Genomic DNA, 17,280 nt, shown 5'->3' on the forward strand with positions numbered 1-17,280 from the left:
GCACTGCACCCAGCCCGCCACAGGGGTCGCTAGTGCGCGATGAGACAAGGATATCCCTACCGACCAAACCCTCCCTATACCGGATGAGGCTAGGCCAATTGTGCGTCGCCCCACGGACCTCCAAGGCCGCGGCCGGCTGCGACAAAGCCAGGGAGCGAACCCAGAGTCTCTGGTGGCTCAGCTAGCACTGCGATGCAGTGCCCTAGACCACTGCGCCACCCGGGAGGTCCGAACAATGCCTTTTCCAGCATGATGGAGCACCTTGCCATAAGGCAAAAGTGATAACAAAGTGGCTCTGGGAACAAAACATCGATATTTTCGGTCCACAGCCAGGTAACTCCCCAGACCTTAATCCCATTGAGAACTTGTTGTCAATCCTCAAGAGGCGGGTGGACAAACAAACACCCACAAATTCTGACAAACTCCAAGCATTGATTATGCAAGAATGGGCTGCCATCAGTGTGGCCCAGAAGTTAATTGACAGCATACCAGGGCGGATTGCAGAGGTCTTGAAAAAGAAGGGTCAACACTGCAAATATTGACTCTTCGCATCAACTTCATGTAATTGTCAATAAAAAGCCTTTGACACTTATGAAATGCTTGTAATTATACTTCAGTGTTCCATAGTAACATCTGACAAAAATATCTAAAGACACTGAAGCAGCAAACTTTGTGAAAATTAATATTTGTGTCATTCTCAAAACTTTTGGCCACGACTGTAGACGCTGAAGGCAGATATGAGACACATGGTCCACCTAGTGGGCATTTAAACAATGACTTGCATTATCTGACCAGATTACTGCAGTGAGCCTGAAAACAAAAGGTATCACCATGGGCTAGCTAGACGCAGGCTTCAGAAGACAGCTTGGAGCATGTGTTATAGTGGTCAGCTTAAACACCATATAGCCTGGCTCCCCAGAAATGTGAAGGTGACATGATTCAATGAAATTCTTAAATAAAAACAATTGACAATTCTCATAATTGTATTTTTTGGTCTTTCTTGAAAATAAAAACAAATAAAAACACATAAAACATTACAAAACAGATTCAGTAACTGAGGTGACATCTTGTAAAGGCACTATAGACGAGCAAATCAAAGACAATGATATATTGGTAAGTTCTGGTGGGGCCTTGAGGTGACTAGCAAACAATGTCAAGTTCTGGCTTCCTTAAAACAGAGCATCTCAAATGTGTATTTTCTTCCAATAGTGCTAAGCAAATTCTAATCTATTTAATCCATTCAAATAAATCCAAGATAAAAGTTTAAAACCTGTTAAAGTCTGTAGCTCTTGGTGTGGTTAAACCCAAACCAATAACAGAAAGGAATCTGTAGAAATGTTCAGGTGTGATACATACATTACGTCTGTATGCACAATGGCTTTTGTATTTCAATCCGCTTTCAGCTAATAGAATTAAACACAAACACGCTCACATGCATACAACTGCTCTCGCTCCATCACTCACTGTAGGATGGAGTCCGAATAGTTGTAAATTGCTTCCTTTCCTCAAATCCTTTCCTTTGTGACCAGAAATAGATGAACTGTCATGACAGGTCTGTGTCATCCTGCTAGCTTCCTTTAAGGCCAGTACTTGAGTTGAACTGAAATTGGTGCCTGTACTCATTTTGGGTGCCAGATACTTTTTAGCTAATGGGAACAGGAGCTCAAGTAGTAAAACATTGGAGGTGCCTGTACTCAGGTCCGGTGAAGTAAAGCACTGTTCAGGGTCTCATCGTTTCCTTTCTCTTGGACCATTGGCATATCTAAGACCTTTAGGACTCAAGTCTGTGTCACATCTTCCATGGGCAAAGAGCGTGAATAATGTTTACGTGTTGGATATCAGACATCTGAGACAGAGGCTTAAAACTCAAAAAGGCCAATTTTCCCATAATACAAAAATGGCCAACAGACAAATGTTAACACAGCAATCCCCCAGAGAAATAAATGCATCCTAGCAACATTACCAAAAACAAGCAACGAAAACAATTGTTCTGCACAGCGTTGTGTGTTAAACTCAAGTTACCTGTTTGTGTGAAATCAACTTGTTCCTTTCTTTTAATGTTTCACATTAAGAAATGGCATCAGTGATTCAAAATGGCAGTTTTTTTCTTTCTTTTGTAGTTCATTAGAATGTTTCTTTTTGATGATTTGGCATTAGTCACGGAAGGTAGATTGAGCTAGTGTTGTTTCTTCTTTTACACTGAGGGTACAGAACATTAAGAACACCTGCTGTTTCCATGAGACTGACCAGGTGAATCCAGGTGAAAGCTATGATCCCTTATCGAAGGATTTTCAAGCCGTGAGACATGGACTGTGTACGTGTGCCAATCAGAGGGTGAAAGGGCAAGGCAAAAGACTTAAGTGTCTTTGAACAGGGTATGGTAGGTGCCAGGCGCACCGGTTTGTGTCAACAACTGCAACACTACTGGGTGTTTCACGCTCATTGGTTTCATCGTGTATCAAGTATGGTCCACTACCCAAAGGACATCCAGCCAACTTGACACAACTGTGGGAAGCATGGGGAGTCAACATGGGCCAGCCTCCCTGTGGAATGATTTTGACACCTTGTAGAGTCAAGGCCCCAATGAATTAAAACTGTTCTGAGGGCAAAGGGGGGGGTGCAACTCAATATTAGGAAGGTGTTCCTGATGTTCATACACTCAGTGTATATACACACGCATTCAACTCAATATGGATCCCAACAGCAAAACAAATTCAAACTCCCTTTGCACCACTTAATAGAGTTAGCTATAAAAATCGCAAGGCGGTACACAAAACACAACTTAGCCGTCAGACACAAGATATGCAGCAGAGTGAGTGAAGGATTCTTGGACAGCATCATTCAAAACAGGAATAGTCAGCAGTAGGAATATTCCCTTCATCCTGTTCTGAACACACCTGGTGCTGTTTTGTAGTTGGGCTTCAGATTCACAGTATGCTTGGAAAGGAAGGAAGAACAGCTGACACGAGACACCGGAGAGCGTCATCACCAACTGGAGTGTGAATGCATATCTACGACCTTCTGACCTGGAGAGAGAAGCAGAGAAACAGTTGTTTAAATACATTAAATACACAGTAATAATATGTACTGTCGGTCTATCAACACATAAAAGTACTTCTACTGACAGGGGGGTATTATCCTAATTGACATGAAGCTATTGCCCACAGCTAACCTTCCCCGCCCAACAAAATATAAATACCCTACCTGCATTTAAATATTTCCTGACTAGAAATTGTAACCATTATGTATTCTATTGTCAGTGCTGTTTCCCAGTGTTCATTCCCATCCATTTTGACCAGAGATAATATGATATGGAGGATGTATTTAGTACTCACAGTGCCATCACTTTACCACTGGGGGGGAACATAGCTGTAGGTGGGCACGCCTGGGTGTCGGTATGTGGGCATTGTAACTTGGTGGGGGGTCGGGGAGTGCGTCAACAAAGTTCCTGGAGAAAGGAAGGAGGTGGGAGAGGTCTAGAAATTAGACAGAGCTAAACCCATTTATTTAACACTGTTGCGACCAGATTTATATACAAAAAAAAAAAAAGGAAAATGCATTAAAAAAAATTATAAATGGAACTCGCCGGCTGACATGGCCATAGTGGTCCCTGCTATCATCCCCATGGCTACGCCGTTGTGGGGGCGGGACTGGTGATGCATGGGCGGGGCATACATGGCTGCTGGCATCCCATTGGACTGGACCACTGTAGTGTGATGAATGACATGGGGTGGGGCTGCGTACAGAGGCTGTGTGTAGTAAGTGCCTTGCTGCTGAGAGAGAGAGGGCAAAGTGTTAATAGGTACAGTTTTATGAAACAGAAAGTAATATTTTAAACTGTACATACAGTTGAAGTCGGAAGTTTACATACACCTTAACCAAATACATATAAACTCAATTTCACAATTCCTGACATTTAATCCTAGTAAAAATTCCCTGTTTTAGGTCAGTTAGGATCACCACTTTATTTTAAGAATGTGAAATGTCAGAATAATAGTAATAATAATCTTTTATTTCCTTCATCACATTCCCAGTGGGTCAGAAGTTTACATACCCTCAAATAGTATTTGGTAGCATTGCCTTTAAATTGTTTAACTTGGGTCAAACGTTTCATGTAGCCTTCCACAAGCTTCCAATAGGTTGGGTGAATTTTGGCCCATTCCTCCTGACAGAGCTGGTGTAACTGAGTCAGGTTTGTTGCTTCAATATATCCACATCATTTTCCTGCCTCATGACGGCATCTATTCTGTGAAGTGCACCAGTCCCTCCTGCAGCAAAGCACCCCAAAAAGTACAATCTTTGTCCCCATGTGCAGATGCAAATCGTAGTCTGGCTTTTTATGGCGGTTTTGGAGCAGAGGCTTCTTCCTTACTGAGCAGCCTTTCAGGTTATGTCAATATAGGACTTGTTTTACTGTGGATATAGATACTTTTGTACCCGCTTCCTCCAGCATCTTCACAAGGTCCTTTGCTGTTGTTCTGGGATTGATTTGCAGTTGTCGCACCAAAGTACGTTCATCTCTAGGAGACAGAACGCATCTCCTTCCTGAGCGGTATGATGGCTGCCTATCAGAAGCTTCTAAAGCCATGACATCCTTTTCTGGAATTTTCCAAGCTGTTTAAAGGCACAGTCAACTTAGTGTATGTAAACTTCTCAGCCACTGGAATTGTGATACAGTGAATTATAAGTGTAAATAATCTGTCTGTAAACAATTGTTGGAAAAATGACTTGTGTCAGGCACAAAGTAGATGTTCTAACCGACTTGCCAAAACTGTAGTTTGTTAACAAGAGATTTGTGGAGTGGTTGAAAAACATGTTTTAATGACTCCAACCTAAGTGTATGTAAACTTCCAACATCAACTGTAACTGCCTTAATGTTGCTGGACCCCAGGAAGAGTAAATACCAATACTAAATGTCAGTGCCACAGTGAGACAAGTACAACTACAGCAGCAATAAACAGCAAGCTAATGTGTATCTGAATTGTCTAAGGCAGACAGATATTATTACATTCCGTCTGACCTAAGTAACTGTTATGACCTTGTAACAATGCAGCGATAAATACCAATTCTGCAGTACAACAAATAAGATAAACAGGTTCAGTTACATCATACTACTTCAGACGGTAGAGGCAGATGATCTCAGTTGACTAACTGACTGACCTGTGTGTAGGGGTTCTGTTGGGGGTAGGTGCTCCTCACAGGGAAGACTGCTGCAGGATAGAGGTTGGGTGATGAGGAGTAGGGTGGGACAGCCCCCGTGGTGGGCGAGCAGGTCATTTTAAAAGGAGTGCCCGGAGCGTAACCTATAAGAGAGGGTTTCAGAGATATAAACACACAACAAGGAGAGGCGTTGTTAACACACCGTCTAGTGTATTACACATTTTAACAGGGAACCCCCCACAGTTGAAGTCGGAAGTTTACATACACTTAGGTTGGAGTCATTAAAACTCATTTTTCAACCACTCCACAATTATCTTGTTAACAAACTATAGTTATGGCAAGTTGGTTAGGACATCTACTTTCTGCATGACACAAGTAATTTTTCCAACAATTGATTACAGACAGACATTGCTTTAGAAGCTTCTGATAGGCTAACTGACATGATTTGAGTCAATTGGAGGTGTACCTGTGGATGTATTTCAAGGCCTACCTTCAAAGTCAGTGCCTCTTTGCTCATGGGAAAATCAAAAGAAATCAGCCAAGACCTCAGAAAAAAAGGACCTTGTGAAGATGCTGGAGGAAACAGGTACAAAAGTATCCATATCCACAGTAAAACAAGTCCTATATCGACATAACCTGAAAGGCCGCTCAGCAAGGAAGAAGCCACTGCAAATGGGGACAAAGATTGTACTTTTTGGAGAAATGTCCTCTGGTCTGATGAAACAAAAATAGAACTGTTTGGCCATAATGACCATTGTTATGTTTGGAGGAAAAGGGGAGGATTGCAAGCTGAAGAGCACCATCCCAACCGTGAAGCACGGGGGTGGAAGCATCATGTTGTGGGGGTGCTTTGCTGCAGGAGGGACTGGTACACTTCACAAAACAGATGGCATCATGAGGGAGGAAAATTATGTGGATATATTGAAGCAACATCAAGACATCAGTCTTGTTAAAGCTTGGTCGCAAATGGGTCTTCCAAATGGACAATGACCCCAAGCATACTTCAAAAGTTGTTGCAAAATGGCTTAAGGACAACAAAGTCAAGGTATTGGAGTGGCCATCACAAAGCCCTGACCTCATCCTATAGAAAATGTGTGGGCAGAACTGAAAAAGTGTGTGCGAACAAGGATGACTACATACCTGACTCAGTTACACCAGCTCTGTCAGGAGGAATGGGCCAAAATTCACCCAACCTATTGGAAGCTTGTGGAAGGCTACATGAAACGTTTGACCCAAGATAAACAATTTCAAGGCCATGCTACCAATTGAGTGTATGTAAACTTCTGACCCACTGGGAAAGTGATGAAAGAAATAAAAGCTGAAATAAAATCATTCTCTCTACTATTATTCTGACATTTCACATTCTTAAAATAAAGTGGTGATCCTAACTGACCAAAGACAAGGAATTTTTACTCAGATTAAATGTCAGGAATTTGAGTTGAAAATTGAGTTTAAATGTATTTGGCTAAGGTGTACGTAAACTTCCAACTTCAACTGTAATATAAACACACTACCAGTCAAAAGTTTGGACACACCTATTCATTCCAAGGTTTTTCTTTATTTTTTACTATTTTCTACACCATGGAATAATAGTGAAGACAACAAAACTATGAAATAACATATGGAAGCATGTAGTATCAAAAAAAGTATTAAACAAATCAAAATATATTTTATACATGACATTTTTCAAAGTAGCCACCCTTTGCCTTGATGACAGCTTTGTACACTCTTGGCTTTCTTTCAACCAGCTTCATGAGGTAGTCACCTGGAATGCATTTCAATTAACAGTTGTGCCTTGTTAAAAGTTAATTTGTGGAATTTCTTTCCTTCTTAATGCGTTTGAGCCAATTGGTTGTGTTGTAACAAGGTAGGGGTGGTATACAGAAGATAGGCCTATTTAGTAAAATACCAAGTCCATATTATGGCAAGAACTGCTCAAATAAGCAAAGAGAAACAGCAGTCCATCAATACTTTAAGACATGAAGGTCAGTCAATCCAGAAAATTTCAAGAACTTTCAAAGTTTCTTCAAGTGCAGTCAAAAAAAACATTAAGCACTATGATGAAACTGGCTCTCCCGAGGACTGTCACAGGAAATTAAGACCCAGAGTTACCTCTGATGCAGAGGATAAGTTCATTAGAGTTACCAGCCTCAGAAATTGCAGCCCAAATAAATGCTTCACAGAGTTCAAGTAACAGACACATCTCAACATCAACTGTTCAGAGGAGACTGCGTGAATCAGGCCTTCTTGGTCGAATTGCTGCAAAGAAACCACTACTAAAGGACACCAATATGAAGAAGAGACTTGACTGGGCCAAGAAACACAAGCAATCAATGTACATTAGACCAGTGGAAATCTGTCCTTTTTTCTGAGGAGTCCATATTTGAGATTTTTGGTTCCAACTGCCGTGTCTTTGCGAGACGCAGAGTAGGTGAACAGATCATCTCCGCATGTTTGGTTCCCACCGTGAAGCATGGAGGAGGACGTGTGATGGTGCTTTGCTGGTGACACTGTGATTTATTTAGAATTCAAGGCACACTTAACCAGCATGGATACCACAGAATTCTGCAGCAATAAGCCATTCCATCTCGTTTGCACTTAGTGGGACTATCGTTTGTTTTTCAACAGGACAATGACCCAAAACACACCTCCAGGCTGTGAAAGGGCTATTTGACCAAGAGGGAGAGTGATGGAGTGCTGAAAAACCTTTGAATGAGTATGTTTATCCAAACTTTTGACTGGTACTGTATACCACGGGTATGACAAAACATATATTTTTACTGCTCTAATTATGTTGGTAACCAGTTTATAATAGCAATAAGGCACCTTGGGGGCTTGTGGTATATGGGCAGTATATACCACAGCTAAGGGCTGTATCCAGGCACTCCAAGTTGCGTCATGCATAACACTAAGGTTGTGGGTTCAATTCCCAGGGATCATATACAAAAACAATCTATGCACTCACTGTACAAGAGTAGGCTACATGCAGCTCTCTGAGAGGGACTGATAACTTACCTGTGGGGAAGGCTGGGTGGTTGGCTCCAGGGTGGTACATGTTGGGAGTGTAAGCAGGGCCAGCCGAGTACCCCCCAGGAAATCCAGCTGCAGGGTCAAAGGTCATATATAAGTGACAAGAAAATCAGAAGCGTCAGACATTCATTTAGAGAAACGAGTGTGTGTTAATTACCCCCTAGTCTGTCCGGGTGGTAAACATTTCCCAATCCATTACACACTAGTTACACTGCTTACCTGGGTATCCTACTAAATGTCCCTTAGGGTTGACATAGGGGACCCCTGTTGGTGCAGGGTTGTACACTGGGTTCATAATGCACTCCTTTCAGATACTGCAACAAAGACAAGACACATTGTTGAGAAAATGTATTGTAAAAAATAAAAAATAGTATTTTATTCAGTGGCTATATAACTAGCTAACGTTACATTGATCAATGATTTTTGTCATTCATAATTAGCTATCATACGGCGCCCTTTCGCTTGATGCCTGTGGTTAAACGTAATGGGACCCTTGCCTTGATCGCAGCAGTAGCTAACGTTAGCAAGCTAAATGTATGTTGGTTATCGAAATATAAAATGCCTAGCGTAGCTAGCAAGCTAGATTTAAACAAGCTAGATTTAAAACATGTTATTGTCCGTCTGTGCTGATAAATTCCATCAGGTAGCTATACAAATTTAGCTAGCTACCTAACAGACGCGTTTATCAATAGGCGATGCAGTAACTCCACAAAAACACAAGGGCCGGGCGTTTAGCATCTAACGTTCTCTATGTATCGTGTACTGGCTCTTTCAGTCACCCTTCAACTATCTCTTCGTCTTTGCCAATATTGGCAACAGGTTTAACAATAGATGTCAACTGTGATGTTTACCTCTAGTTTTCAATGATACTCACAGTTGTAATTCTCAGTTTCCGACTGCTGTTCTTTGGCTCGACTCCTTACTTTTGGGTATTGTATTTTGGTTCTCACTGTCTGGTTGAGTTGACACTTTTTTATGCTTGGCTCACTGCACACTAAAATGATCCAGCAGCGGGCGTCACTTCCGAGTACAGCTTGTGGCGCTTTCATGAAAACTGGGATCTCAGGAAAAACAAGGTAAAGTCATGACGTTATAGTGATCTTTAGGTCGGAAAGTCGGAGGCATCTTGAAGGCATTGATATCGTAATTCTGGGATTTCCAAGTTCCCAGTTGTTTTGAAAGCTGTATGAAGCTCATCTTGCCCATGTCACATGATGTGGTACTGTATAAAATGTTGACTTTCGTTTTACTGTCTCTGGGACGGCATTTATGTGAAACATTTTATACACCATTATATAACTCGTATATCCCAAGTAGAGTAAAGAAAACACTGATGCATAGGCAACGTCTGTCTGGAACCAAATAATTACGAAGTTGTACAAGTTATCATATTGGACCTGTTTAGGTGCTGGCATTGCTCAGCAATAAATTATTCATACAAAACCGGTATCAAACCTCAAATAAGCATTCTTGCATCCATCGAATAACAATTCTAACCATGAGTATTACACTATTATACAACGGGTTGGTCTAATCCTGAATGTTGATGGGTTAAACGCGCATTCCAGTCGGTGTCTATTCCACAAATTTCCACCGGCTAAATCTATGACCTTAACCCTCCTGCTGTGTTCCGGTCGAATTGGACCGATTTACAAGTTTTCTCTCTGAAAAATGTAGTTATTTTAATCTGATTTTCATAAGGCTCCATGACTTTGCACACACAGGGCATCTGAACACACAAAGTACATTTTGATGATTTCATTACATTTGGGGTGTTTTATTTAACTTTTGTACACCTGTGGTGTTCCCGGTCATTTTGACCAGTCATTAGAAATGAATGGGTGAGACTACAATTAGTGTATAAAATTGAGTTCAGGCACATGCCCATTCATCAGATGGACACATTTCCTCTCCCAGACCCCCACATGCATGTTTGTTTGAGCACATACACACACCTCGCTCCCCTTCTTGGCTTCCATGTCAACCCCCAACTCCGAAGGGAACCTTTCCCCAATAGAATATTTCCCCCACGGGAACCACACCTGTTGACATTCTCACAAACAATCGCAACATTGTTTCAATAGTATATGGAACTTTTCTCACAGCTCTGGTATATAAAGCTTTTTTGAGGCCTTGCTTACAATTCATTCTGTGGCAGCACAATGACCAAACTTTATACTGTATGTGAGGCTCTTGGGTCATATCTTTGATCATGACACTGGTGAGGAGGAGAGAGTCCTTGTTAAACTTTGTCACAAATTAGTCTGTGATAAATAGCACAATTTGTTTCATCTGAGTATTTGTTATAGTCAAAATAATCCATACATTATGCTTTTTTTTTTAACTCAAAAACGAGTTGTATGAGCTCAGGTCAATGAGGCCTACGGGCCATAAATAGCAAATAGAAGTTCAAAACTAGTAATGTTCACAAGAACTTCAGTTGATAAAAAGATTTAACACATTAGGTGTTAATATATGTATTATTATGGATTTATAGCTGGGGCGGTCATTTTGGACCCGGGAACACAGAATTAATTAACATGAAATGAACATAACAGGACGGTTAAAATGCCTATTTACTCTGTTCCATCTGACTGTGCAATCGACTGTCTCATCAGCCCAGGCAGGGAAGTTATTAACTTGATCTCCAATATAAAAAGCATATAGACATTATCACATTTATTTTAGTCTAACATTCAGCCAGTCGAAATCATGAATCAGCTGGCATCATTTTCATGGATATACACAAAGAAATGTCTATTGAAAAAATGTCAAACGAAACGAAGTGCAGATAGTTTGCGGTCTTTCCAGCTTCAGTTTGAAGTTTTTGTGTTAGCTGTTTTGTTGGTTAGCTCTTAGCTCCTCTGAACAACGGTGTCCTAACGAGAAAACACATTTTCTATGCCAGGCGAAATCGTGCCTCATTAGCTTATTGTTATGGATGTATCCAAATAAATGTCACTCGAAAACAGGTTAATTAAACAAATGCAGCTACTGTTATTCTGCCTGCACTGTTTGAAGTTAGCCGTAGTTGGCTAGTTGGCAAGCAAGGGATAAGAATGTTGCTAGCCAGTATAGCGATAGAACATTTAGAACCTACGACTGGGTCGCGTCCATAGATACAGAACAAAAAGACTGAACGACTGGGTCGCGTCCATAGATACAGAACAAAAAGACTGAACGACTGGGTCGCGTCCATAGATACAGAACAAAAAGACTGAACGTCTGGGTTTTGTCTCTGGCAACCGAACCAATTGAACGACCAGCCGGCTTGGGTAGCAACCATAGATTTGTTTCGGGACTATATCTTGTGGAAGGAAGATATAGTATGAATAAATTCATCAAAATAACGTTTTTAATGAACATCTGTCAATCATTATTTATATTGGTAACCAGTTGTATAAAAGTGATAATGCCCTCGAAGCCGGTGTATTGGAGGATATGGCACCCGTAACGATATCTTCCAAACAACGCCTTCGAGGGCATTATCACTTCATTAGGGCAACCCACAGAATAGAAATTGACCCTGTGAACAGATCTAGGATCAATCAGTAAACCATACTACAAATTTGAGGATGGACTCTTAAGGGGTAAAAATCTAAACTGACTGTAGATCAGCTGCGAGGGCCGCTGTATGACTGACAAAGGTCCTAACAGGTACACAAAGTAAAATACAGCTATTATAATTTAAGACAAAACGTTGATCATGGGATTATCTTTGTCTCCTTCTTTATAATTGAAGATGGCGGATCAGAATAAATATTTAATTTATAAATATATGATTTATCATTTCCATACAAAAATGTCCGGGACCTGACTGGATTTCGCGTTTGTCTTCCCACTTTACCAACCCGGTCTGGGTCCATCGAATTAAATGCCTGACAATATCACCGCCGTGATTTAGCTAGTATTTAGAAATGGTCCATTTTAATACATTTTAGTTAACAATTTATGCTGTAAAACACTGTTCATCGGTCGTTATTCTCAATTTAGCAAATTATGTCGGGAGAGGCCGCCGGAGGGGCGTCCTCTTGCATTGGCGCAGCCGCTGCCAGTTGTAGCTCAGCTGGGTCATCCTATGTTGCAGCGGGCGGAGAAGTGGGAATAGCAGGCAGGCTACCTAGTCGGGTTCTGGAGCATGTGTTCTCCTATCTGGACTTGTATGATTTGATGCGGTGCTCGTTGGTGTGCTGGCACTGGAACAACTGCCTCGCGGATGAGAACAGCGAGGTGTGGCGGAGTCTGTGCGCTCGCTCTCTTTTTGAAGAGGCACTGCGCTCCGACATTCTTTGCAATCTGACAACATACAAGGGAAAGGTAGCAGCTACTTGCTAAGCTAATAACGTTTGTTTAATATTTGAATACCGAAGTGAAGGCCTATAGCTGTTGTTACAGATTTTGATTTCAATCCAGAAGATACCACATTGTGAAAAGATCACAAACCCAATCAGCACACATTAACTTGCCATTCAATCATAGCCTAGGCTACTCATCAATGGTATGAGTCTCCCTGTCTGTCATGCACAGAATAGTGCCTAGCCGTCTATACACACACGTCCAGTTGTTTATATATGCAGCAACGCCAGCTTTAAATACGATCCATAAGCATGGTGCAATCATTTCCTTGAATGAGATAATATTTTAAGTAAAATGGAATAGCAATGATTTTTGGTTGGTATGCATGTTGATTCTGCTCTCAATCACTTGGATTTATGTCCTCTTCAAAACCCTAGCACATCTTTGTCTGCCTCTCCTGCAGCTCAAGTCCTACCTGCACGCTCTGAGTTCCCATGACTGCTCACGCAACGTCTACGTGAAGAAGAACGGTTTCACCCTTCACCGCAACCCCATTGCCCAGAGCACCGACGGAGCCCGCGGCAAGATCGGCTTCTCTGAGGGCCGCCATGCCTGGGAGATCTGGTGGGAGGGGCCCCTGGGGACCGTGGCAGTGATTGGCATTGCCACCAAGCGTGCTGCCATGCAATGCCAGGGCTATGTGGCCCTCCTGGGCAGTGACAACCAGAGCTGGGGCTGGAATCTGGTGGATAACAACCTGCTCCACAATGGGGAGGTCAACGGGAACTTCCCTCAGTGCAACAACGCACCCAAATACCAGGTAGGTTAACGTTTTTCTCCTGGGTCGTATTGATAAGTGCACACCATAGCAAAATGTGTTGCAACGGAAACGACAGCTAAACAGTGAGATTAGTGCCGGAGTTCAGGGACTTTGTCACCATGGGGTGGGTAGGCTGCAGACAGGAATAGACAACATATCTGTATGCATCAACTAAAAATGTTCAATTGAAGTTCTAAGCCATTGTTTTAGACTGATGACCCATCCCAATGAAGTGATTCTAGTTGAAATATTATAAACATTTATTGGTGGGATGAGTTAGGCCTGTGCAGTAGAATGCATGTCAAGAAGAACGCTACCTTAAATTAGAAGTTCTCTCAACAGTAATCATGTTAAATTGTAGCGTGAAAGAGAAGCCATTCCCTGTATTGTAGCTGTTACTTATTGTTATATTACTTTCTAGTGTAATGGTGTCCGTCCACAGATCGGGGAGAGGATACGAGTGATTCTTGACATGGATAACAAGACCTTGGCCTTCGAGAGAGGCTTTGAGTTTCTGGGAGTGGCCTTCAGAGGGCTGCCTAAAGCCTGCCTCTTCCCGGCCGTCTCAGCTGTCTATGGCAACACTGAGGTGACCATGGTCTACCTTGGCAAGCCTCTGGATGGATAGCACCGCCACAACACCCGCTGGTGCCACGTCACATCAGGTGTGCCAAGGATAATGACTGATGGTTGACACCGAGAGGATTCTAAACGAACATTCCACAACCACAGGAATGGACTACAAAATCAACATGGGATGAGAGTGAACTATTGATGGACAAGAGAATTTGACCAGGGTGGGGGAAGTGATCGTTGATGGACAAGAGGGTTTGACTAGATTTTTGGGAAGTGATAATTGATGGAGGGTGGGGGACTGGGGGCTGTTTCAAAGGTGTTTCTGACTCAACGTGGATCCTATCCACTTCAGCTGCTGGACCATTTTATTTAGAGTACGGGAGGACTTTACTTGTTTTTTTTATGTTATTTTATGAAGTAACAACACTGAGTCCTGTACATGCGGACGGTTTTATGATGTCTGTTCCTATGAGGCAAAACCAAATATGAACTGTGGCAAATAAAGACAAATCATAACGTGTGTGTGTGACAATGCAAGCTGTAACATTTCTAGAGTACACGTGTAACTGCCATGGATGGAACAGCAAGGGGGACACTTCAGAGGACTATACCGTATGGGACACTTGGAAAAGACTGCTTCAGTAGAAAAGCTAGTCATTGCAGTATAACTGAAACGTCTCCTCTCTTCAGATACATTGTATAGGAGAGCAGAAGTGAGGAGACCATGCTACTGTGAATCCATTTTAATTGTGGTGGTATTCATCATAGTATTTCATTATATTTATTTGTAGGTTTTAATTCGTGGTACTATTGAAGAGGTCATGGAACCTTCAAAATAAAGTCTACCTGGTGCCAGTCTGTAATTGATTGATTGAGTGTTTCATAATGCTTCCACAAGAGGGCAATCATTGACTTCTATATAAAATAAGAACCACCCGATGATATTTGTTGTGAAATCTGTGAATGTATTGTCATTTTTTTAAAATTGTATAAACTGCCTTAATTTTGCTGGACCCCTTGGCAGCAGCAGCTAATTGGGACCCATAATAAATACAAATAGGACATTATTTTACTTACTTCCCAAATTGAAAGCCACCTTTCAATGTCTCTAGTCATATTGTACTCTCCCTTTTATCTACAATCAAATGATTTCTGTTTTGTCTGACTTTCTCATACAATTGGTGTTTGTGGGCTGAGTTAACTGCAGCACTATGTAATTTCCTATGCCCCAATATAAACTGAACAAAAATATAAACGCAACATGCAATGTGTTGGTCCCATGTTTCATGAGCTGAAATAAAAGATCCCAAGAATTTTCTATACTCACAAAAACCTTATTTCTCTCAAATTCTGGAACAAATTTGTTTATATCCCTTTGCCAAGATAAACCATCCACCTGACAGGTGTGGCATATCAAGAAGCTGATTAAACAGCATGATATTTACACCTTGTGCTGGGGAAAATAAAATGGCACTCTCAAATGTGCAGTTTTGTCACAACACAATGCCACAGATGTCTCAAGTTTTCGGGGAGCGTGCAATTGGGAAAGTGACTGCAGGAATTTCCACCAGAACTTTTGCCAGAAAATGTCATGTTAATTTCCCTACCATAGACTGACATCAGCAAACTGCTCGCCCACACAATGCCATACACACAGTCTGGCATCTGCCCAGCTGCACATCCGGCTTCTTCACCTGCTGGATCATCTGAGACCAGCCACCCGGACAGCTGATGACCTGTGGGTTTGCACAACCGAAGGATTTCTGTACATCTGACTCTCAGAAACCGTCCCAGGGAAGCTCATCTGCTTGCTCGTTGTCCTCACCAGGGTCTTGACCTGACTGCAGTTCTGCGTCGTAACCAACTTCAGTGGGCAAATGCTCACCTTCGATGGCTACTAGCACGCTGGAGAAGTGTGCCCTTCACAGATGAATCCCAGACTGTGTGTATGGCGCCGTGTGGGGACAACAAACACAATTGCATTTTATCGATAGCAATTTGAATAGACAAAGATACCCTGACAAGATCGTGAGGCCCATTGCCGTGCCATTCATCCACCGCCATCACCTCATGTTTCAGCATGATAATGCACAGCCGCATGTCACATTATCAATCTGTACACAATTCCTAGAAGCTAAAAATGTCCCAGTTTTTCCATGGCCTGCATACTCACCAGACATGTCACCCATTGAGCATGTTTGGGATGCTCTGGATCGGCAGCGTGTTCCAGATCCCGCATATATCCATCAACTTCGCACAGCCATTGAAAAGGAGTAGGGTAACGTTCAGCTCTATGCGAAGGATATGTGTCACGCTGCATGAGGCAAATGGTGGTCACCAGACTTGTTTTCTGATCCACAACACTACCTTTTTTCTAAGGTATCTGTGACCAACAGATGCATATCTGTATTCCTAGTCATGTGAAATCCATAGAATTGGGCCTAATACATTTATTTCAATTGACTGACTTCCTTATATGAACTGTAATTGTTGCATGATATGTTTATAATTTTGTTCAATATAGTTTGCGACAATAATGTACCAGTTTGTCAAGCTTCCTAGGTGTGTGTGTGAATTTCAACCACATGAAAGCTTAGCATGTCATTGGGGTTCTACCTCAATGCTGCACACACACTTTTGATGAGAGAGCATTTAATTTTTTGTATTTTATTTAACCAGGCAAGTCAGTTAAGATCAAATTCTTATTTACAATGACGGCCTACACCGGCCAAACCCGACGACACTGGGCCAATTGTGCGCCGCCCTATGGGACTCCCAATCACAGCCAGTTGTGATACAGCCTGAATTCAAACCAGGGTGTCTGCAGTGATAGCTCTAGCACTGAGATGCAGTGCCTTAGACCTCTGCACCACCCGGGAGCCCATGAGGGATGTCTGTGTTTGTAGTTTCTACTGTGTACAGTTTTTAAAACAGGCATAAATGTGTTTTTCTAAATAGGATATTGGAAGAAAAGAGATCTAGGCTTAATATTTGAAGGGATGCCAAGCCTTTGAAAAATGAATTTCAACTGAATTAATGAATTCAACTGAGCATAAAGCTGGCTTCAGCTGCCAATCACTTAATCAAGTCAGAAATTAGAACGAGAGGAGAGGACTCATTGCATGAAAACGGGAAGGAAGCCCCAACAAATCACCACTGCGATGGCAGCTCCATCACTTCCTGATTCTAATTCCCTATTCTAATTCCAGAACTATGGGAAAATACGACACAAACTACGCTGTAGGCCGCAGAATTAAACTTAATTACCTGTACTTTCTCAGTGTGTGTGTGTGTGTGTGGAGAGAGAGTGCGCATGGGGCGCACCAATTTTAATCTGTTTTGTGGTAAACTCGTATGTCATGGTCAGTAAGACAACAACCAGGTACTATGCTACTGAT

The 17,280-nt window shown here is 42.0% G+C and overlaps 2 protein-coding genes across 5 annotated transcripts; one reads left to right on the plus strand and one right to left on the minus strand.

Annotated features, from left to right (window-relative positions):
* Positions 1–965: 965 nt before the first annotated feature.
* On the minus strand, positions 966–9,344 carry LOC112215520 (myelin-associated neurite-outgrowth inhibitor). 3 transcript variants are annotated; one of them, XM_024374606.2, is made up of 7 exons: positions 9,042–9,344; positions 8,410–8,504; positions 8,176–8,262; positions 5,161–5,303; positions 3,587–3,773; positions 3,336–3,448; positions 966–3,026 (listed from the first exon to the last, which is right to left on the minus strand). In XM_024374606.2, exons 2-6 carry the CDS (start codon positions 8,483–8,485, stop codon positions 3,348–3,350), a joined length of 594 nt encoding a protein of 197 aa, XP_024230374.1. In that variant the 5' UTR covers positions 8,486–8,504; positions 9,042–9,344; the 3' UTR covers positions 966–3,026; positions 3,336–3,347. The 3 variants fall into 3 exon arrangements, with proteins under 3 accessions (XP_024230374.1, XP_024230373.1, XP_024230375.1); XM_024374605.2 differs by having other exon boundaries at positions 9,065–9,339; XM_024374607.2 differs by having other exon boundaries at positions 3,587–3,770; positions 9,065–9,328.
* A 2,239-nt stretch (positions 9,345–11,583) lies between these two features.
* On the plus strand, positions 11,584–15,142 carry fbxo45 (F-box protein 45). Of its 2 annotated transcripts, none has more exons than XM_024374604.2 (3): positions 11,584–12,507; positions 12,950–13,306; positions 13,749–15,142. In XM_024374604.2, exons 1-3 carry the CDS (start codon positions 12,190–12,192, stop codon positions 13,932–13,934), a joined length of 861 nt encoding a protein of 286 aa, XP_024230372.1. In that variant the 5' UTR covers positions 11,584–12,189; the 3' UTR covers positions 13,935–15,142. The 2 variants fall into 2 exon arrangements, with proteins under 2 accessions (XP_024230372.1, XP_024230371.1); XM_024374603.2 differs by having other exon boundaries at positions 11,586–12,507; positions 13,728–15,142.
* Positions 15,143–17,280: the final 2,138 nt, after the last annotated feature.

This window comes from Oncorhynchus tshawytscha, linkage group LG16 (assembly GCF_018296145.1).
Source record: "Oncorhynchus tshawytscha isolate Ot180627B linkage group LG16, Otsh_v2.0, whole genome shotgun sequence".
In the NCBI taxonomy this organism is placed as follows: Eukaryota; Metazoa; Chordata; class Actinopteri; order Salmoniformes; family Salmonidae; genus Oncorhynchus; species Oncorhynchus tshawytscha.